The sequence below is a fragment of the Corythoichthys intestinalis genome, chromosome 4, assembly GCF_030265065.1.
Source record: "Corythoichthys intestinalis isolate RoL2023-P3 chromosome 4, ASM3026506v1, whole genome shotgun sequence".
Classification (NCBI taxonomy): Eukaryota; Metazoa; Chordata; class Actinopteri; order Syngnathiformes; family Syngnathidae; genus Corythoichthys; species Corythoichthys intestinalis.
In genome coordinates, this window is record NC_080398.1 from 8,003,728 (window position 1) to 8,027,811 (window position 24,084).

A 24,084-nucleotide genomic window follows, 5' to 3' on the forward strand; every position below is an offset into this window, starting at 1 on the left:
AAAAACATTCGCTGCTATGCCCCCTCAATTCAAATGCTGTCAATGGCGGCCAATGAGTCAGTCAAAGATGCTAATTGACATCAATCTATTCATGAAATAAGCTTGTTTTGACTTGATCTGATTTTGATGAGAATGTGGCCCCTACCAACATGGCCGCCTGCCCTGAGGCCATTTTGGTAGGGGCCACGAAATCATGCTTCTGCTGTGAATTGAAATGACTATCACGAGTAGATGTCCAATCCATTTGAAGCGGGAGGTTGGCAGCGAATGAGCAAATCGCTGACAACCCCCCCCGCCTCCCTCTCTTCAAATGGATTGGACTTCTAGCCCTGTCAATGAGTTAGGCAGTGTCTGACTAGTCAAGCCATGTGAGTATGCAGTCATTTAGAATCATAGGGGGGGGGGTCAATATAATATTGGTATGGGGATCCACCAATATCGCACAGGCTGGTATCGGAATTAGGAGCTCAAAATTGGTGCAAGTTAAAAATAATAGGCGGACATGGTATGATGTCCATCGTTAGCCTCATAACGAAATTGCCTACCGTAATTTTCCGAATATAACGCGCACTCCCCCCTCCCCAAAATCAACTTGTAAAATCATGGTGCGCATTATAAACGGGTACATGGATGGAGACGGAAATATATATATATTACATATATATATAATAATTATATATACGTTTTTTTTTTATTGACACGGCCACGTTGTGTTGAAGAAACGTATATGGCGACCCTGTTGCCGACCATTACGGTACGTGACCATTTTGTTTCGGTACTACTACTCAACGTTTATTGCAGCTCCGCAACTCAGACCATAACAAACATAACAGACTTCCTGTGTGTGTCCGTCAACTATATATCTCTCCCTCAGGAAACTCAAATAACAATAGTTCCTATTGTTACTGTCGTGTTGACAGCGATGAGTTCTCACGGATTTCCGACTTACGTTCTCACTTTCATTTTACCGTATCAATCCATGGAAGAAACATTTATTCATCATGATGAAACGAGCAAGTTATACAGCAGCCTTCAAAAGAAAAGTCACATCTGTTTTGTTTTCTCCTAGATTCTGGTAAGTTGGAGAAGTTGTCAAATCATATTATTACTGTAAATAGTGTCAGTTTATGGTCATGTTTTGAACTACCAATGTGCTATGCTTGGGCTGTGTTTCACCAGTCAGTAAAAGGACATTTCTGTATCTGTACACGAGCTCTGTTTTCTTGTATTCTTCTATTTATTGGTGCTAAAATTAGAGTGCGCGTTATAAACAGATACAATATTTTCCCTAGATTTTACAAGTAAATTTGGGGTGCGCATTATAGACCCTACTCACCGACGTCACAGAATGACGTGTCGCTGTATCCGGCCGCCGTATTGTCCGTCTCTGTTTAGCCCTATTCTCAATGGTTTCAATTAGTCGTTCAGTTTATAGAGCAATTCATGGAAGCCCCGGTACTTTCAGACGCGGTAAACTCATTGGATGCGTTGCATAAAAGGCGTTATGTGGAAAAGCTTGAGTCTATCCATTCGCCAGATCCATATTTGATGCCTAAATCGATATTTTCTTCGCCCTCTCTGCCTGACATCTGCTAGCCTGATATCTACAACTATCTTTTCCACAGAAACTCGGCCTATTCTCACGAAACTTTGAAAAACATTAAGAGCAGCACTCTAAGCAACATTACCCTATGTGATTTCTAAAATGGCGACAATCAAAAAAAAACAAAAAAAAAGTTGACTGCGATGGCCGACGCTTCAAGGATAGGTGGATATTGGACTATTTCTTCAATAAAACACGCAACAACTGTGTCTGCCTCATTTGCAAAGAGACAGTCGCTGTTTTCAAAGAGTTCGATGTGACGCGATAATAACAAGACACGCTGACATGTACAAAATGAGGGGCGGCTAGCTTGACTTCGTTTTAACGAACGGAGGGTGGCTTGACCGCAGTTTCGCAAGAGCCCAAGTGTCGAAAGAGAACGCCACAAAGACGAGACTGTGGAAATTATTAATTTAAAAAAAATAATACAGCAAATGTGCCACACAGAAGGGCTTGCTAACATTTGTTTAAATATATTGTTCTATGTAAATCAGCCAAGGTAGCCCCCCACATTTTTACCACACCAAATCTGGCCCCCTTTGCAAAAGGTTTGGACACAACTGATGATCCGTAGACGAGGCCAGCTTCTTTCACTTGGTACCAGCTAAATATTATTCAAAAAAATAATGATGGTGGAAGAAATAAGCATCTTGAATTTGAAACTGTATGTTGTCGGCGATTAGCCTCGCAATGATCTTAATTGTGGTTGTCAGCCCAAAACCCTCTAAATATATATATTAAATGCATCTTACCAGATATAAAATGTCTACTACATAATCCGTGGTAATCGTTTGGAGCCCAGTTTTCTCGTCGAATTGCAGCAGTCCCTCTCGCTCTCCTCTCCGGGTCTCTCGGAATACGGTAGAACTTCAAGTCTCTCCGTCTATCTTCTCTGTTATTGCAACCAACCGCCACACACGCCTTCACCATTTTGATTATTAATGTTAACGAGCAGAAAAACACGCCATAATAGGAGGAATTTACGTAGCGGTAATGCATATACACGACAAGTAGACGGCCAACATGGCGCGGAGGCGTGGTTGTGACGTCATGTGAGTATAGGGTCTATACACGGGTGCGCCTTATATTCGGGAAATTACGGTCAATCATATTTCCCTGGTTTTGGAAAGTAAAAAAAACAAATTGGCCTTTTTGATTCATATTGTTTTGGTTTGTAAAAAGTGTTGTGATGGGCAGAAAGATCAATTTGATTGGCCCAAAAATGACTTAGCCAATAATGCTACAGTATCAGGCTAACCAAATGTTGGTATTCGATGTGATGCCAGGTCTTTATGGGTTTAATTTTCTTTTTTTTTTAGAATGACAAATAATAGTCCTACAAGCATTTTAAAATATGCATCCGAATCACCGGATCGGTCCAAATGCAGCCTGTAAAATGGCGGCAGGGTTGGTCACTTTGGCTTTCAAAGGGTGAACACCAGTCCCTCTATTTGCATATTCATCAAAAACAGCTGCGACCGGCCATTTCCGTGGCTGCTGTTAGAAAACGTCGGCCGCCGACATCAACGTGAACGAGACCTAAATTGACATGTGATTTTTCTGACGACGGCGCGAACGAGCGCCAACTCGGCTCGGCAAAAAGCATCCGCCGCGTGGTTACTGGAAGCGCCTTGTTTGTCAGGAAATAGCTGGACATCTGATAGGTGCGCCGTTGTTTCCATATAAGGACGCAGGGTGCTGACCTCCCTCACTTCATCCAAGTCCCGTTGGGAGGCGTGCGCACGCTCACAACAACACAAACACAATTTCCTTTTCACCTGACTAGGCGGCCGTAACGCTCAGGTGACGGCCCGCGATCGCACTGTACAGTTGCTTTTTCATAGCACATTGGCTGCCATTGACGGCGCTCGATGTCCAACCTGAGTGAATTCACTTTGAGTGGAACATTGGTAGGTAAAAAAATAGTGTAAAAAAAAAAGTGTAGTGTAGTGTAGTGTAAAAAATTCTTGAAATACCTCAAATATACTAGTCCTTCTCAAAAAATGAGCATATTGTGATGAAGTTCATTATTTTCTGTAATGTACTGATCAACATTAGACTTTCATATATTTTAGATTCATTACACACAACTGAAGTAGTTCAAGCCTTTTATTGTTTTAATATTGACAATTTTGGCAAAAAAGTCAAGAAAAACGAAAAAATCCCAATCTCAAAAAATTAGCATATTTCATCCTACCAATACAAAAAAGTGTTTTTTAATACAAAAAAAGTCTACCTCAATACTTGGTCAGGAATCCTTTTGCAGAAATGACTACCCTAATTTTCGCACTATAAGGCGCAGCCCACCAAATTTGGCACGAAAACTGCATTTTTTCATAGATAAGCCGCACTGGACTATAAGCCGCAGCTGTCCTCACTGTATCATGGGATATTTACACCAAAAGATATTAATCGGTACAACCTTATTTGACAGCGGCATCATACGACCGACTGTCATAAGACCAAATGAACCATCATTAAACTTTGAAGCAATTACTGCAAAGCTTTATTGCTTCAAGAAGCTTCATTTGGCCATCACTGCTCCCTTGGGGGAGACAGTCAACCTCTGATGCCACCTGCTGTTGACTGTTGTCATCCAACATGCCTCTTAGCATGCATTGCAGCGCTACAGATGTAAATAACAATCAAAAATCATGTTCTGTGTTAAATATTTCTTCAGTTACTGTTCCAATTGTTTCATCAATTGCTAGACACTTTATTTGACAGTGGTGCCAAAAGACTGTCATTACACAATCATAATTATGACATGTCTCTGTCCTGAGCATTCATGAATGCTTAGAACAGATGTCATTAAGTGTTATCCGGCAAATGATCTCACTTTTGAATGGATGCAAAAGATCCAAGATGGACAAAAATTGAGTTAGTGACATAATTTGCCAAATGACACTTCATGACACAAGCATTGAGTAATGTCCATGATATGTCATGTCATAATTTTGATGATCTTATGACAGTCTTATGACACCGCTGTCAAATAAAGTGTTACCTAAAAAAATCAACAAATAATCCGCACTGGACTATAAGCCAAAGGTATCAAAATGAAGGAAAAAAGTAGTGGCTTATAGTCCGAAAATTACGGGGTACTTTAATGCGGCATGGCATGAAGGCAATCAGCCTGTGGCACTGGTAAGGAGTTAAGGAATGCTTCGATAGCAGCCTTAAGCTCACCCACAGTGTTGGGTCTGGTGTCTCTCACCTTCCTCTTCACAATATCCCACAGATTCTTTATGGGGTTCAGGTCAGGAGAGTTGGCAGGCCAATTGAGCACAGTAATGCCACGGTCAGTAAACCATTTACCGGTGGTCTTGGCACTGTGCTGAAAAATGAAATCTTCATCTCCATAAAGCTTTTCAGCTAATGGAAGCATCAAGTGCTCCAAAATCTCCTGATAGCTAGCTGCAATGACCCTGCCCTTGATAAAAACACAGCAGAGCTGACATGGCACCCCAGACCATCACTGACTGTGGGTACTTGACACTGGACTTCATTTCCTTCTCCCCAGTCTTCATCCAAACTCTGGCACCTTGATTTCCGAATGACACGCAAAATTTGCTTTCGTCTGAAAAAAGCACTTTGGACCACAGAGCAACAGTCCAGTGCTGCTTCTCTGTAGCCCAGGTCAGGCGCTTCTGCCGCCGTTTCAGGTTCAAAAGTGGCTTGACTTGTGGAATGCAGCACCTGTCGCCCACTTCCAGCGCACGCCTGAGCACAGTGGCTCTGGATGTTTCTACTCCAGACTCGGTCCACTGTTTCTGCAGGTCCCCCAAGATCTGGAATCTGCCCTTCTCCGCATTCTTTCTCAGGGTGCGGCCACCTCTTACAGTTGCGGAGCGTTTCCTGTCAGACTTTTTCCTTCCCGCTGAGGTGCCTTGATACAGCACTCTGGGAACAGCCTATTCGCTCAGAAATTTCTTTCTGCGTCTTAGCCTCTTGCTCGAGGATGTCAATGATGGCCTTCTGGACAGCAGTCAGGTCGGCAGTCTTGCCCATGATTGCGGTTTTGAGTCATGAACCAGGCTGGGTTTTTTTTAAAGCCTCAGGAATCTTTCGCAAGGGTTTTGAGTTCATTTTTTGATTCAGATGATTAAGTTAGTAGTTTCTTTAGAGTACCTTTTCATGATATGCAAATTTTTTATTACAGGGATTTTTGTTTTTTCTTGCCTTTTTTGCCAAAATCATCCATATTAAAACAATAAAAGGCTTGAGCGACTTCAGTTGTGTGTAATGAATCTTAAATATATGAAAGTCTAATGTTTATCAGTACATTACGGAAAATAATGAACTTTGTCACAATATGCAATTTTTTTTAGAAGGACTAGTATATTTGTATATTACAAACATAAACATAGTTTATCTCAGGGTTCACTAAATCCGGACCTCAGTGCCACTTTTCCTGTCGTGTTTTCCACGTCTCTCTCCACTAACACACCTGACTCGAATGATTATGTCATCAGGAACCTCTCCAGAAGCTTGATAATGATCCTGATTATTTTGATTCAGGTGTGTTGGAGGAGGGAGACATGGAAAACATGACAGGAAAAGTGGCACCCAGGTCCGCATTTAGTGAACCCTGGTTTATCTGTATGTAGATAGGTAGTTTGGGTTAAAACAGGGGTGTCAAAGCAATTTCACAAATGGCCAAGAGGGTCCTGCCTGGATTTCGTTCCAACCAATGTTGAGATCATCTTTTCACCAATCTGATCTCCTACAAGTGTAATCCATTGGTTGCAGTCAGGTGCTGCTTGTTTCAGCAGAAAATTCATTGGTTAATCTGTTAGCGCAGTCTTGGTTGAAATGAAATCCAGGACCCTCTTGGCCCTTTGTGGAATTGCTTGGACACCCCTGGGTTAAACCCTAACCCGTAGTCCATTTTTGAAATGGGCAATGTTTTTTTTTTTTTTTAAACAAAATTGGCATAAACAACGTAGTGACTAGTGAATGTAGCAGTGAAGGAATGTAATGCAGTACAAGTACTTTGTTACTGTACTTATGTACTTTTTTTTTGCGTATCTGTTGTTAGACGTTACTTTTGTTTGTTTGTATTTCTCATTGTGAATTAATAGTTTCATTTTGAAAGCCCTAACAATATATTTTATTCCTGACAATACGGCGACACGCCTTCACCCACCGAACGCCCCCGAATCTTTGACTATGGAAGCAAAGCGGATCCCGTTCCCGTGGACTCGCGACACCATTAGCGCTCCGCTTTGCCGCAGCTGAAACATGAGACTCGCTTCGCCTCTCCCCGCCCCCGTCGGATCGATGCGCTCGTCCCGCTTTGTCTGCCCTGAGGAATTCTGGGAAGTGGTACCGGGTGTCCTGCTAGCTCAACATCTTTGACTCAAAGCTGGAAGTAAACTCGACAAGTCTTTCGGTGCCAATAACAAGAGTTCATCACTACAGTACAGTGGTATGAAAAAGTATCTGAACCTTTTGGAATTTCTCACATTTCTGTCGAAAATCAAATGATTTTTGTCAAAATCACACAGATGAAAATACAGTGTCGGCTTTAACTAAAACACGCCAAACAATTTAAGGTTTTCGTATTTTAATGAGGACTACACTGACAGAAGGGGGAAAAATAAGTAAGTGAACCCTCTGCCTACGGAGACTTGAAGAGCAATTGAAACCAATTTTTAACAAACAATTGAAGTCAGGTGTGTGCCTAATCACTGATGAGTGGTTTAAAGCTGCCCTTCCCACTATAAAACACACACCGGGTAAGAATTGTCTTGATGAGAAGCATTGTCTGATGTGCATCATGGCTCGGTCAAAAGAGCTGTCTGAAGGATTGTTGATTTGTATAAAGCTGGTAAAGGCTACAAAACCATCTCTAAGAGTCTGGATATTCATCAATCGACAGTTGTCTACAAATGGAGAGAGTTGCTTCTCTCCCAAGTATTGACCATCTACCAAAGATGACGCCAACAGTTCAGCGCAGAATACTCAGAGAGGTCAAAAAGAACCCTAGAGTGTCTGCTAAAGACTTGCAGAAATCACTGGCACAGTCTAATATATCTGTGCACACATCAACTATACGTAAAACTATGGCCAAGAATGGTGTTCATGGGACGACTACACGGAGGGAAAAAAAAAAACATTGTTGCTCGTTTAATGTTCGCAAAAAGGTACTTAGACACTCTACAGAAGTTTTGGCAGAATATTTTGTGGACTGATGAAACCAAAGTTGAATTGTTTGGGAGTAACACATAACGTCATGTGCGGAGGAAAAATGGAACAGCTCCCCAACATCGACACCTCATCCCCACCGTGAAGCATGGTGGACGGAGCATCATAATTTGGGTCTGTTTTGCTTTCTCAGGGCCTGGACAACTTGCAATCATTAATGGAAGAATGAATTTAAAAGTTTATCAGTATGTTTTGCAAGAAACTCTGAGACTGTCTGCCAAACAGTTGAAGCTAAAAAGAGGATAGATGGTACAACAAGACAATGATCCAAAACACAGAAGTAAATCGACTTCAGAATGGCTTCAGAAGAACAAAATACACATTCTGGAGTGGCCAAGTTAAAGTCCAGACTCGAACCCCATTGAGATGTTGTAGCATGGCCTAAAGACAGCGATTCATGCCAGACATCCCAGGAATCTGACTGAACTAAAGCAGTTTTGTGGAGAAGAATTGGCCAAGATTAGTCCTGATCAATGTGCCAGACTGATCTGCAGCTACAGGAAGTGTCTGGTTGAAGTTATTGCTGCCAAAGGGGGGGGGGGGAGGGGGGGCACAAAATGTGATAGTACACCGACTTGTCTTTCCCCTCTCTGTCATTGTTTGTATACTATCGCCATTAAAATATGAAAACCTATCAATGTTTGGGTGGTTTTTTCATCTGTGTGGTTTTGACAAAGATCAGATCACATTTGATGGTGATTTAATGCAAAAATGTGAGAAATTCCAAAAGGTTCAGATACTTTTTCATACTACTGTAGTTGAGTCAAGTAGTAGTACAAATTTAATCGTTTGAAGAGGGTGGATGAATGCTTGATCGTTCACTGCCAACCCTCCCACCTTTCATGGATTGGACATCGAGCAAATTATGACTAGGGGCGGGAACCTTTAGGTACCTTACGATACGATTTGCGATACGAGGCTCACAACAATTATCGATACGTTGGTCAGGAAACAATTTTTCAATATTTTACTATAACAGTAAAAAACAAGCTCTTTTCAGCCTTCTGCTGGGAATTGAATTGAGTTTATCACTAGTAGATGTCCAATCCATTTAAAAAAAAAAAAATAGATTGCATGTCTACAACGGTCAATAATGATAATAATGCGTTTCCATTTTGGGGCATTGCAGGTCATTTGCTGTTGATTTTCAGTCACTTCCAGTTGATTTAAGGGCGATTATGGGCCACTTTCTGTTGATTTTAGGTTACAGAACAGGAAGTAATTTGTGACTCAAACTCAGCAGGACGTGACCTGTAAATGCCCTAAAAAATTGGAAAGACTGGCTGCGCATGCTCTGGTTTCCAATGAACGAATGTTCATTTTTTTGGTTTTTAAACAGCGACAGCTTTTGAAAATGATCTCTCGATTCTTGTCAGGACGATTACCTTTTGTATCACGATATATCACCATTTCGACAGTTTAGTTATGACTCTTTTCGATGGCAATGTCGCCCCTACCAACAAGGCTTCAGGGCAGCCATGTTGGTAGCGTGAGGGCAGAAAATAGGTAAGACTGACCTCTGCTGGACTGGACGTCATCTAGGATCTGCGTGTAGTTGATGGCCAGGCGCTCCTCGAAGACGCTGGGCACCAGCGTGGCGTTGACGCCCCGCAGCCCGGCGTACAGCCCGTCCATGGCGAAGTAGCAGGGCCGGTCGTCCAACTTGTCGTCGCCGTAGAGCAGCATGATGTGGCGGCGCCAGCCGAAGTGGCGGCACACGCGCTCGGCGAAACGGCCCAGCTTCTTGTGGGTGGGCCCCGTGTTGGTCACCGAGCGGTAGCTGTTGTCGTCGAAGGCCACGGCCGGCGCCCCCGCCGTCACCATGGGCACGCCCCAGTGGGTGGTGAAGCGGCCCACCGGCGACGAGGTGTAGCAGCAGCCCGGCCCCAGGAAGGCCCACGGGTCGTGCGCCAGCTTCAGGTCCACCGCCATCAACGGCGCCACCGACTCGGAGCAGGTGCCGTTGACGTCCTCGCTGCTTCGGAAGCGGTAGATCAGCCGCGCGCCCGGCAGCAGGCCCGGATCCCCGTTGACCCGTCGTACGGCCCGCTTCAGGGCGGGGCCCACCCGGGGCCACGCCCACGGGTAGGCCGTGTTGCTCCCGGGCAGGATGACGGCCAGCGTCACGTTCCGGAGCTGCGCCCGGAGTAGCGGGAGTAGCAGGAGGAACAGCGCCGCCGCCGCCGCCGCCGTCGCCGCCCTCATCCTGAGAAAGTACATTCAGAAACATTCCCGTCTTGACAAGAAGCCCGCAAACAGCTCCGGAATGTCTCAGCGCAAACACCATAAATAATCACGACCGATTCAGCAGGAGTCGTTTGCTTCCAGAGACTTTTAACCCTTTAGCTATTGTTTTGCTCATTTCTAAAAAGCTGAACTTCAGGAAGCCGTCATAGCAAATTAGCAACGCATGCTAACGACAGGCAAATATGCAATTTTATGACTTCTAACACTCAAACTATGAAGACACATGACCAAACGTTCTATACCACACCGGTTCTCAAAGGGCTACAGTGGGTCTGGATTTTTGTTCAAATCCATCAGCAGGACAGCCTTTCACATAGGCGGAGTTTAACGGAGTTTTGGGGCAGGGGGGGCACAACATGTTGATGACCCCGAAGCGCAGTGTCAGCAATGAAATTAACTCACAAGAATATTTATGATAATAAGTTGACAAGAATGAATTCTAAAGCAGGCTGCTTCGGCAATACTTTTCGCCAAAATCGTCATCCATTGAATACGGTACCCTCGCCGGAGTCGTGCCAATGTAGTTACCCCCGTCAAAAATTGTATCCCCTGGGCGGATCCATATGGAGGTAGATTTGTGTCTTTATTATTCAATCGAAAAAAAGTTGCTTTAATCAAAATATATATTTTCAACCCCCAAAAAAGTTGCTTCGATTAAAAAAAAAAAAAGTGTTTGAATGCAAAGATGGATTTGAAACTCAAAAACTAAAAAAAATGTTTTAAAATTTATATTTATAATTTTTTTTTTTTTTGATTGAAGCAACTTTTTTAATTGAAGTAATGTTGATTTGCGGGCGACATTTTGTCTTTATTATTCAATCAAAAAATAAGTTGCTTCAAAAAATATATATTTTCAAACTAAAAATCACTTCAATCAAGAAAAGAAAAGTTTCGATCATAGAAAAAGTTGGTTTGAATGCGAAAAAATATTTGAGATTGAAAAATGTGCATTTGAACACTTAATTTTTCATTGAAAAAGTTTTCTTTGATTGAAGCAGTCCTTTTTGTGTTTGGGCCATGTTATGGGCAGTACATTTGTGTCTAAATCATTCAATCCCCCCAAAAGTTTTCTTCAATCAAAAAATATATTTTTAATCTAAGAAAAAAATCATTTGAAAAATAAAATTGCCCTCCCGTAATTTTTTTTTTTTTTAATTAAAATTCTATGCAAGGCAAATGGCTGTCTAAGGTGCTGGTCACTTGACCTGTTGAAAAAGTTATTTTGACCCATTATAAAGATATATATTTTTGTTCATTTCATTCATTTTTTTTGTAGCAGTTTTATTACTTTACAACTTATAAAGTTAATTACATGCAATGACACTTCTCGGCCACCGGATGGCCACCCCTTAAAATCCGTTTATGGCCTTTCACCAATCTGGTGTTTTATAATTGATTGCAGTCAGGTGCGGCTTGTTTTAGCAGAAACCTCTTTGGTTGAACTATCTGTGCTGGATCTGTTGGACCAAAGACCAGAGCCCACTGTGGCCCTTTGTGGAATCGGTTTGACACCCCTGTTCTATACTTTTTCCATTAACGACAGCTGAAAATGCTATATTAGCACTTCTAACGCTTTAACTTAGGAATCACAACTTTCTACTATTCTAACGGCTTTCATGGAATTAAAACAAAAGCTGCCATTGACGGTGTCGGACATCCAATCCATTTGGGGTGATGGCAATTGAACTGATGACAATCCCTCAAAGAGCAAGGCGGGCCAAAAGGTGCGAACCTCCGTGAGGTTGAGTTGAATGTCCACGCGTCGCGCCGGACGGGAACACCGCCCCTAACAAAGCCGCTGCTTTGTATCTGACCTCCGTAATTTTGGCCCCCCATCGGACGCAAATTTATATAAAGATGATGTCAGTTGTTTGTGCTGTAAAAAGTTGTGTTTGTGCAGCTATTGTTTTTGAGATCTTAACTTCGAGTGACGACATCACGCAGTCCCCATATTTATGGCAAAATGGGCCCGAAACGGTGCTATTTGTTAATGCTATGTTTGTACTGTAAAAAAATTCGTTTGTGCCGCTATCGTTTCAAAGGTATTCAGATATAAATTTCGAGTGATGACGCAGCTTTTCAGTATCCATCTCCCGCCACTTATCCGACTCCCACGGCTGACGGCGCGTGCCGATTCTCTCGATAACGGAGGGGTGTCCCGACAACTGGCGCAAACGTAGCACAAACAAATGGCAGTCCCTTTTGCCATAATTGGGGGCTTGAGATATTCATTTGGAGTGATGATGGGACTCGCAGCCCCCCTATTTACTGCAAAATGGACCTGAAGGGGTGCCATTCGTTTGCGCTAGTTGTTGGGACACTGTTATTGAGGGAGTTGGTACACTCCGTCAGCCACAATGCAGGAGCTGCGATTGATGTCATCACTTGGAATTAGGGGTGTGACAAAATATCAAAATGGTGATATATCGTGATACTTTGTATCCCATAAGGTTATCGATACGGTCCTGTCAAGAATCGAGATATCGTTTTAAAAAGGTGTCAATAAAATTTTTTAAAAAAGGCTGTCATTGACGGTGCTCGACGCCCAATCCATTTAGACTGGGAACGTTCATTCATTTCAAACCAGAGCATTCACAGTCATTCTGTCCGATTTTCAGGGCATTTACAGGCCACTTGTTCATTTACAGGTCATTTCCTGTTGAGTTTGAGTCACTGCCTTTTCAGTTGGGTGATTCCTAGGTCACTTCCTGTTCTGTAACGCAAAATAAACAGCAAGTGACCCATAAAATACCCCCAAATCAACAGGAAGTAACTGAAAATCAACAGGTAAATGACCTTAAATGGCCCAACATTTCTCATTGCCAGGCATTGGCTGCCACTGACGGCCATAGACGTTCAATCCGTTTGAAGTGGGAGGGATGGCAGGGAATGAACATTGGACGTCTACTAGTGATACTCATTCACAACAGAAGCTTGTTTTTCTGTTTATTAGTTTTTTGTAGAATATCCTAGAAAGATTTCCTGACCAATGTATCGAAAATCGTTGTATCGCTATATCATCAGATTATCGTTATCGTGAGCTTTGTATCGCAAATCCTATTGTATCATGAGGTACCAAGAGGTTCCCACTCCTACTTGGAATTAATATTTGAACATCTATAAAACCATAGCAGTACAAACCATTTTTTGACAGCACAAGTGAGCACAAACGAAGCACAAACGAATGGCACCATTGCGGTTCCATTCCGCTGTGGATGAGGGACTGCGTGACGTCATCACAACAAATTAAAAGCATGTTATCTACAAAACCCTTGCAGCACAAACAAAAACATTTTACTGCACAAACAACATTTCTGACCATTTTTTTCATCAAAATGCGGGGATAACTGACCCCAGATTACAATTCTTTTAAAGGTCCAAGAGCTGAAAAACAATACCGGCGCAAACGAAACTTTTTACGGCACAAAATGTAGCACAAACGATTGAAACCATTTTTTATATGATTTTGCATCTGACGGGGGGCCAAAATCACAGAGGTCAGATACGAAGGCGCGGCTTTGCAGCGGGCATCTCGTTAGGGGTGGTGTTCCTGTCCGGTGTGACGCGTGGACATTGAACTCAACTTGCAGCTCATTCCATTTTCATCTGTTTGCCATCTTTGTCAATGCCCAAACGGCACGATCAGTACGGTACGGTAAAAGTATTTGCTTCATTGCGACCGACGGGGATAGACGTCCAATCCATTAGGAGCGTGAGGGGCCCAAGAGCTTGAATTACCAATGAGGTGAAAGCGACTCGAGATTTACAGCGGAAGACACAAACCTCATAAAGATCTCCTCTGATAATATTTCAGGAAGTGCAGATTCATTCCCACACAACTGGATCGTCATAAACGCATGAAAATGTTTAGTAAAACAACTTGCGTCTGGGCCCAAGGCGGCAAAAATGACTCCCTAATGTGGCCCAGCGCACGCGCATACCTCCTAAATATAGCCACTCAAATCAACTCCAAATGTTTCCCAAACTTCTTCCCAGACAATTTGCAAAAATCTCATTCCAGGAATTCCGATTGGATTGAAACACATTTCTTTCTTCTATTTGGTGCTAATATTGATTTGAAGGAACGTTCGTTCGCTAGCGCCTTCCCATTTGGAATGAATTGGACCTCTACTAGTGGTCAACTCATTTCAATTCACGCAGAAGCAAGAAAAGAACTTTCACGGCTCCTAGCAAAATGGCTTCAGGGTGGCCATGTTAGTCGGGGCAACGTTCAAACTCATCATAACTAGCTTATTTGTCAACCGAAGATTATTTTATCCATGTCAAAACATGTGGCTACCATTTACAGCGCTAGGCATCCAATCCATTCGAAGTACAACTGGCAGTCAGCCTTCCGCCTCAAATGGATTGGACCTCTTCGAGTGGTAAACTCATTTGGATTGAAAAGACCTTTCATGGCCCTTAGCAAAATGCCTTCACGTTGGTAGGGGCATCAAAGTCAATACAGTACTACCTCTACTTACGAACGTCTCTACATACAGAATTTTCAAGACACGCCACAACGGGAAAATATTGCCTCTTGTTACGAAAGAAATTTCAGGATACAAGAGGCAAAAATACACTATCAGTATTGTTTTTGGCAGCCCTTTTAATTATAGTGTCATGGACAATAATACTTATTAGTCTTAGTCATGTTCATCTCAAAATGTGTTTGTCAGTGTCGACGTTTACTAAAGATGTTTTCATCTGTATATTAAAAAATTACTCTGAAAATAAAGGTTTCCAACGATTTCGAATGAACATTGACAGAGAAGCACATACTGTATTGTCGACAAGTACAACGCCAACTTGGTGATAATACACACTCAAAAGGAAAATTATTATTTCTTTTTTTCCCCCGATGAATTATACCCACCTGGACACCATGAACGGTATGTTTAAAAAAATTTTTTTTAAAGTTGTCCAAAAGTGCGCTGATAGATGTGCTAACGGCGATAGATCGATAGTAGAGCTGTCCAGACTAGTCGACGCCATCGATAACATAAAGGCGTCGACGAGCACAATGTCCAGATGACAAAAAATAAATGCGTTGAAAGTTGAGAATGTCGGACGCTCGGTATGCGAGCGGGGAAAGCGGCACAAAGCCAAAAAAGCGCACCAGAGTGGCCAAAACATTGACTTATTTCAACGAAACAAAGGAGGGTACACTGTTGTGTCCTGTCTCTTTGGTGCCAAGCTTGGCTGTACGTCGGCCGTGAATGAACACCTAAAGCGCCGTCACCCAGTTGTCATTTTGGAAGACGACAGGACAAGCTGGCAGATTGTAAGTCCATCTAACTAACTAACTAACGACACGTTTTATTGAAGTTGCTATGCCTGTCGCGATATGCAATGAGTCCATTTATCTCACGGTAAATAAAAATGAGGGCGGTCATTTTCACGGCTGCGTTTTATCGCCCCGTGCGTGCGTGCATACATTTGTGCGTGCGTGTTGATGGCATATGACACTCCACTTCCTTTCACAGATGTTTATTGGTCATCAACACGCTGTAGAATTAAAGTTCAGACATACAAAATAAGGAAACACATCTACATTAAACACTGTAAACGTTAGCATTGCTACATTGAGGCTAATGGGGGAAAGGACAACCTAATTTAGCCTGCTATAAAACATTGGCAGTCTTCTCCAAAATGCAAACTTGCTGTTGAAAGGTAACACTTCAAACAAACAAAAAAATCACTGGTTAACAGCATTTGCAAACGAAAACATAAAAATCTATTACTGACACCACATGCAATGATGAAAAGTGCTTTTTTTGCGGAGTGTAAAGCTTACTACGGTTAGTGGTTTAGCAATCGTACTTCCGGTGAAATTTAAAATAAAAGCACGTCATGTTCGTCATATAAATAACGATTTCTGGACTTAATCCCACATAGTCCAGAATTCAGATTTTACACTAAGAATAGCTTTAAAATGACACCCTTTATGAAAAATCAGAGATACGATCATATTAATGCTAGATTTTTTTTTTTTTTTTTTAAGAATTGTTTTGAATCATGTTGGAAAGGCGAAGTCAGTGTTCTGAATCTGTTTACATTCCATTCTTTTGCACTAGTTAATGCTATCAGCATTTGAGCTCATTGTTTATTTGTGATTTATTATTGTTAATTACGTGTTTATTTGTACTTAAATAAAGAATTTAAGTGTTCCAAAATGTTTTTGTAAATTAATAAGAGTCAACAAAAATTTCATTGCTAAATAATTAAAAAATAAAATTATTAGATTAGTCGACTAATCGTAAAAATAGTTGGCTGACTAATCGGGAGAATATTAGTTGTTTGTGACAGCCCTAACCAACAGACAGCCTAATACTATCGAGAATGCTACGCTAACACTACGAGTTACATTTAGTGTATGATGATCACTCGGCACAGACCTTTGACGGCTAAAGCAACATTATATATATTCTCTCTAGCCTAAGAAAAGAAATCTTACCACGTGTGCAAGCTGGAGTGACTGGAGACGTAACTCCAGCACGTCACCAGTGACACAACCTCACGCAGGCTACTATGCAGACATAAAATCTCACAAATTGTGACCATGTGACGGAAACGATTGCACATTTTCATCTCGTAGTCGTCTCGTCAGATGAAAACTGGCATTTGTATGGTTATGTTTTAGTCTCCCAAAACACGTTTTTAGCTCGTTATCGTCTCGTCATGAAAAAAATGTTTATTTTTGTTTTCTCGGTCATTGATGAAAACAACACTGTACAGTAAGGCTGGTACTTGCAGAGTTTACTATAATTATAGCTGCTCTGCTAATGGCTATTGCCTAGCATCCAATTGGCTAAGAGGGACCTCTACTCTATGTGTATCCCAGCGTCCTCTTCATTAGTGTTCTGACAGTTTTACATGAGTGTATTAACTTTTAGTCATTATTCTTGTTTTTTTACATTACTCACAACTCTGGTTTGATACTTATTGTGCAATAATCTAATTGTAACATGTATTTGTTTCATGTTTTGATGCATTATATAAGATTTATGTCTGAATGTTGCGGGGGCTTGGAACGGATTAGGACATTTACAAGAAAACGCATACCTACTTTCAGAATTTTCAAGTTACGAAACGACTTCCAGAACCAATTAATTTTGTTAAGTAGAGGCACCACTGTACATTGAGGTCATTTTATACATTTTAACTAATTACTCAGTGGCTGCCATTGACGTCCAAACCACTGGAAGCAGGAGGGTTAGCGGCAAACGTCACCCTCCCACTTCCCAAGGATTGGACATTTCAACTGACGGCAGAAGCATTAAAAGTCCTTTCATCGCCCCTACCGACATGGCCGACCTGAGGTGACGTTCCCATCCAAGTCAATACATCCACATTGAAATGAAGTCATAACTAGCTTATTTATCAACCGAAGATTATTATATCCCTGTCAAAATATCTGCTATTTAATCGGTACCATTTGCACCACTAGGTCTCCCGCCTCAAATGGATTGGACCTCTACGATTGGTAAACTCATTTGAATTTAGGCAGAGGCAAGAAAAGAGCTTTCACGGCCCCTAGCAAAATGCCCTCAGGGCAGGCAGGCGGCCATGTTGGTAAGAGCGATGTTCCCATCCAAGTCAATACATTGACATTGAAATGAAATCAGAACTAGCTTATTTCCCCAACCAAATTATATTACCAATGTGAACCATTTAAGTTAGTGGCTGCCATTGATGGCAATAGACATCCAATCCATTGAGAGCGGGAGGGCTGGCGGCGAATGAAAAAACATTTATTTGCTGCTACCCTCCCATTTCCAATAGGTTGGACAGCTACTTGTGATAAACCTTAGAAGTCACTATCAGTTGACGAGACGGCTCCTACAGACATTGCGTCACGGCTTCCCGTAGGGGGCCGACCCATATAGTGTTGAGGTGGGTTTCACTATTCACTTTGATAAACACACACTGTGTTCTAACGCCGGTTTTAGGTGGAAATAAAACATACAAGCAGGCAGGAGTGATTTGGTCGAGGATTCAAGGTAATTATTATATAAAATAGCACCATGCATGCACTTTGAAACATTGTGAAAAAAAATGAAATGGAAAAAATTTGTGTAACGAGCTTGAAATATAATAGATGTAAAATGATGTTTTTGTTTGTTTTTTGTGCTTTTAACCAAGAATCTAGACTGTTTTACGTTCATATCTATAGAAATTCTGGGATTTACGCATTTATTTACAAGAATTTTCAACTTAAAAAGCTCTGTTTTGTGACGGCCGCCACATTGGATTTTGTATCCATACAAAATAGCGTAACTTTACATTCAAATAATCCAGTCATTTGTGGCCAATTGCCAGTTTTTGGGCGAAAAAAACTAGTCATTTTGAAATTTCTGCGTCCATACAAGAAAACGGCTTTAAAGTGTTTTATTATTATGTAACATTTCACTCTAAAGAGAACGAGGTCCAGATAGCCGGCAAGACGTGCTGAGGGAATAGTGACATCTGAATTCCACCTAAATAAGTTGTGACTGTACAGTGTATCACGAAAGTGAGTACACCCCTCGCATTTCTGCAGATATTTAAGTGTATCTTTTCATGGGACAACACTGACAAAATGACACTTTGACACAATGAAAAGTAGTCTGTGTGTAGCTTATATAATAGAGATGTTTTATTTTCCCCTCAAAATATAGCCATTAATATCTAAACCCCTGGCAACAAAAGTGAGTACACCCCTTAGAAACTACATCGCTAAATGTCCAAATTGAGTACTGCTTGTCATTTTCCCTCCAAAATGTCATGTGACTCGTTACAGGAGTGCTGTCAGCATTGCTGCAGCGATTGAAGAGGTCAGCCTGTTAGTGCTCAGACCATACATCAAATTGGTGTGCATTGCTGTCACCCCAGGAGGATGCCTCTTCTGAAGACCTACACAAGAAAGCCCGCAAACAGTTTGCTGAAGACATGTCATCAAAGCACATGGATTACTGGAACCATGTCCTACGGTCTGATGAGACAAAGATTCGTTAGTTTGGTTCCGATGGTCTCAAGCATGTGTGGCGGCGACCAGGTGAGGTAACCAAAGATAAGCGTGTCATGCCTACAGTCAAGCATGGTGGTGGGAATGACCCCCCCCCCCACCACACACACCTCTTCAATCTCTCCAGCAATGCTGACAGCACTCCAGTAACGAGTCACATGACATTTTGGAGGGAAAATGACAATCCGTACTCAATTTGCACATGTATGTAGTTCCCATGCGGTGTTCTCACTTTTATTGACAGGGGTTTAGACAGTGTTGTTAATCTTACTGATAAAAAGTAATTAATTATAGTTACAAATTACTTCTCCCAAAAAGTAATTGCGTTAGTAACTCAATTACCTGAATGTAAGAGTAATTAGTTACCTGGCAAAGTAATTGGTGATAATTACTTTTTTTTTTCCTTAAAAAAAAAAAAAAAAACATTGGCCACACTATGTGTTAATGCTAAGTTTTTTTGTGAAGGTTTTTGGTACAATTGGCCCGAGCCCAATTCTTTACCCTAATTTACCCTTCACCCTGAATGAACTGTTAAAAGTTGTTAAAATTGCTCCCATTATTGCATTAGTTCCCTTCTCTCTACTTTTGACAAATGAAAGTTTTAAAACTATTTCATCATTTAAAGATAGATTCAAGTCAAGATTTTGCCGATTTAGAAGTATTTTAGATAAAAAGTTACTTAGGTTCGTTAGGAAGGTTCTCTACAACAGAGCCGTAATAAAAGGTCTACTGCTTTAAGATGGCGGCTGTTTACTAACGCATCTAGTGCCGTGTCTGTCATTTTGCATCTAGTTATATCTATATACAGTATATGCAGTGTTGTTAATTTTACTTTAAAATAGTAATTAATTACAGTTACAAATTACTTCTCCCAAAAAGTAATTGTGTTAGTAACTCAGTTACCTGAATGTAAGAGTAATTAGTTACTTGGCAAAGTAACTAGTGATAATTTTGTTTTTTTTCTCAAAAAAAAAACAACAACAAAAAAAACAAAACAAAAAAAAAAAAAAAAAAAACAGGTCACACAATGTGAAGTTTAAAGGATTTGGGGGACAATTGGCCCTAGCCCAATTCTTTACCCTCCACTTAACTAGACACAACGGTATTGCGATAACTAGCTAGTAACCTTTGCTATGTGTGGAAGTCATTTAAAGTTGTGAATCAACCGTTAAAGTTGTTAAAATTGCTCCCGTTATTGCATTAGTTCCCCTATGTCTACTTGAAACATGTGTAAGTTTTAAAACTGTTTCATCATTTAAAGATAGATTTAAGTTAAGATTTTGCCGATTTAGAAGCATTTTAGATTAAAAAAAAAAAAAATAAAAAAAATACTTAGGTTCGCTAGGAAGGATCTCTACATCAGGGCCTTCCTGAGAGGTCTACTGCTTTAAGATGGCGGCTGTTTACTAACGCATGTAGTCCTTAAAACATGTTGGCAATGCAGCTGTGTCAGTTTTTGCATCTAGTTCTATAATATGATGTCTACCGTGTCATGTGGGCGTAGGCGTCAGGTATTATTGGAGCCACCTAGCATCGCGGTTGCAACGGCGTCTTCCCCACTGCTGCTCTGCTCTCGTCCCCGTGAGTCCGTTTCTCTCTGACTTTTTTTATTCAACCAACTTAGTAACGCATTGTAACGCACGCCTTTCCCGCCTCAGTAACGGTAACGGCGTTGCCAAGATGAGAAAAGTAATTAATTAGATTACTCATTGCTGAAAAAAATAACGCCGTTAGCAACGCCGTTATATTGTAACGCCGTTATTAACAACACTGGGTTTAGATAATAATGGCTATATTTTTTTTGTTATTTTGAGGGGAAAATAAAACATCTCTATTATAGAAGCTGCACACAGACTACTTTTCATTGTGTCAAAGTGTCATTTTGTCAGTGTTGTCCCAGGAAAAGATATACTTAAATATCTGCAGAAATGCGAGGGATGTACTCACTTTTGTGATACACTGTATATAGAAAAATGAAAAAAAAAAAATTTGTTGAGTAAAATTAAGATTATTTTTGCATGCTTTCCTCAAGTATTCAAGTGTCAAAATTGAGTGATTTATTAGCTGTTGATGACATGTCAAAACTGCACTCATTTAAAAAAATATAAATTGCTATTTCGGGCAAAAACATATATGTTAAATACTGCCGTTAATCCTGAAAATATATGTGTTTAATCTCTGCATTTAGCGATTTTTGTGCATCAAGTGTAAAATCTGGGAAATTTATAGCCATTTTAAGTTTTGTTATACTTATTTCATTGGGATTTTATTAGAGAACAGCATTGAATATTTTGATGCCGCTGCTCATGGAGACTCATATATGCTTAAGGGACGTAAGTGCCTCTTTTGGTTTTACGTCACTAGCGGCTTTGGTTTTGAAAATATTTGAAGTTTTTGAAAATAGGCCCCCTCCGGAGCGGCCCGTGTCCCGTCAACTGATAGTAAACTCTATAGATAAACTCCTTTCAATTGACGGCAGAAGCTTGAAAAGACCGTTCGTGGGGCAACGTTCCCTTCTGAGTCAATGCACTGACATTAAATTAGAACTATTTTTCTCAACTCATTTTTCAAAGATGGGTTTATCAACGTCAAAACATCTGCTATCCGCACTAATCCGTGGCTACCACTGACTCCAGCTAGACGTCCAATCAATCCATTTGAAGCGGGAGGGAATGAACGAATGTTCAGTTGAGGTCCGTTTTCCCAAAGCATCTGATCCAAAGATGGCCTCCTTAAAAAAAAAATTCTCGGGCATTCGCCCACCAACAAATGGCAAAATAAATCCCTCGGCGCGGTTAACGAACCGTGGGAAAGGTTAACGAGCGACTGAGCGGCCGGGGTCGCGCGCCGAGGTCAACACATTAGGATTTTCACTCATCCTTCATTTGGACTCCTTTTAAAAAGGTCATTGGCATATTTTATGTCACAGGTATGACGTCACGCCAAAAGTAATACTGGGCTCCAGACCGCAACCAAATGGTCGCATTTTGCGACTAACATTAAAGCCAGTGCGAGTATTTTTTTCATCCACTCACACATGTGCAATTAGTAACATTGCGGGTTTTATTTTTGCTCACAAACTCCTTCACGGTTAAATCCACTTGTTATGTAATGTAATGTAACAAGCTGGTTTGCCAAGGGAAAATGCGATAGAAGAAAAATAAGTTGGACGACGTGTGAATCGGTCGCCGCTCGGCCAGCGACGGGGTCGACCCCTCCCGTCAATATGCCGAGCGAACTCGATTAAAAAAAAAAAGCATATAAGAAAATTAAACCACAAAAGGGAACCGTGTGCCAAGTCACATAGTCGCATGACTGCTTTCACTTTTGTCACGGTCAAATTCTCACCACTTCATGTTTTCGCACACGTCCTCCAGTTCTGCTCAGTTTGCGGTTTCTGCGGCGCTACACCATGTTTCTATTTGTTATTTTACAAGTGGTGAGTGCGCAACAATTGTAACATCCCAAGCAACGATGTTAGACTTTCTTTGTCGTTTTCTCAAGATTTATTTCAATCGTAACTTGGCGATTGTTCGTAAAAGCAAAGCGTGACCACGCTCTCCCTCCCGTGTGGTGCATTCAAATGCGTTCACGAAAGACCCAGTGCTTACAAAACGGACTCGGACAAGCTAGCAACAGAATATATATATTAGGGATGTCCCAACCGATAACGTGATCGGAAATCTGGCCGATCGCGCCATTTTTCAGAGGATCGGAATCGGGTGAAAAGGATTGGGTCTTTAATTTTAAAAATAAATTGATGTTTTCCTGCTTCATACACGTACAACGCCACACACTCACTCCTGCTAAGAAGTGCGGCCAAACTGTCCAGATTGCGTTTGGTACTTAAAGTTAATGATGATTGACAGGTTTGTAGCTTTGATCTTGCCAGAGAAGCTTGGTAGCTCTACAATTGAAGGCACACATGTCAATAATTGTTAAACTTGCATAAGTGTGACGTGGCAACTCATTGTGTAAGTGAGAGGCTGTTCTCAGCAGCATGAGTGGACTCACTCAATGACGCATTTAATAAAGGCAAGCATTTTTCTCCATTATTTTTGTTTCAAAATAATTCACATTATGAAGGCGGCACGGTGGCACAGTAACATGTTTGGTACTTTTTTTTTTTTTTTTAACAAAAAACTTTTTTCCGTCTCTGAATTGGGACTCGGTATCGGCAGATTTTCAAAATCAGGTGACTCGGACTCTGGTGCAAAAATAAGAAATTGGGACATTTTTAATATACATATACTGTATATATACACACACACATATTGTAATGCTCTCGTGGAATCACATTTTAAAATGTGCCAGACCAATCTGCAGCTACAGGAAGTGTCTGGTTGAAGTTACTGCTGCCAAAGGGGGTGGGGGGCAAAAGAAATCGCTTACTTATTTCTCCCCCTTCTGTCATTGTTTGCATACTATCCTCATTCAACTATGAAAACCTATAAATGTTTTTTTTGGGGGGGGGTTAAAGCAGTTTTTTTTCATCTGTGTGATTTTGACAAAGATCAGATCACATTTGATCACATTCTATGCAGAAATGTGTGAAATTCCAAAAGGTTTAGAAATGTTTGCATACCACTGTATATACACCGGGGCAAATAAGTATTTTGTCAACCACTAATTGTGCAAGTTCTCCCACTTGAAAATATTAGAGAGGCCTGTAATTGTCAGCATGGTTAAACCTCCACTGTGAGAGACAGAATGTGGAAAAAAATGCCCTTGCTAATGGAAGGAGATTTTCACTCAAAATCTCTCGATACATGGCCCCATTCATTCTTTCCTTTACACAGATCAGTCGTCCTGGTCCCTTTGCAGAAAAACATCCCTAAAGCATGATGTTTCCACCGCCATGCTTCACAGTGGGTATGGTGTTCTTCAGATGCAATTCAGTATTCTTTCTCCTCCACACAAGAGAACCTGTGTTTCTACCAAAAAGTTCTATTTTGGTTGCATCTGACCATAACACATTCTCCCAGTCCTCTTCTGGATCATCCAAATGCTGGACGTG

General features: G+C 41.2%; 1 protein-coding gene across 2 annotated transcripts in view; it reads right to left on the bottom strand.

Annotated features, from left to right (window-relative positions):
• Positions 1-24,084, bottom strand: part of LOC130914266 (atrial natriuretic peptide receptor 1) — a 62,460-nt gene that overhangs the window by 25,951 nt on the left and 12,425 nt on the right. For both annotated transcript variants that reach the window (XM_057833289.1, XM_057833288.1), the window contains exon 3: positions 9,331-10,019. In XM_057833289.1, the coding sequence (XP_057689272.1) occupies positions 9,331-10,018 (688 nt within the window). In that variant the 5' untranslated portion in view covers position 10,019. The remainder of the gene's footprint in view (positions 1-9,330; positions 10,020-24,084) is intronic.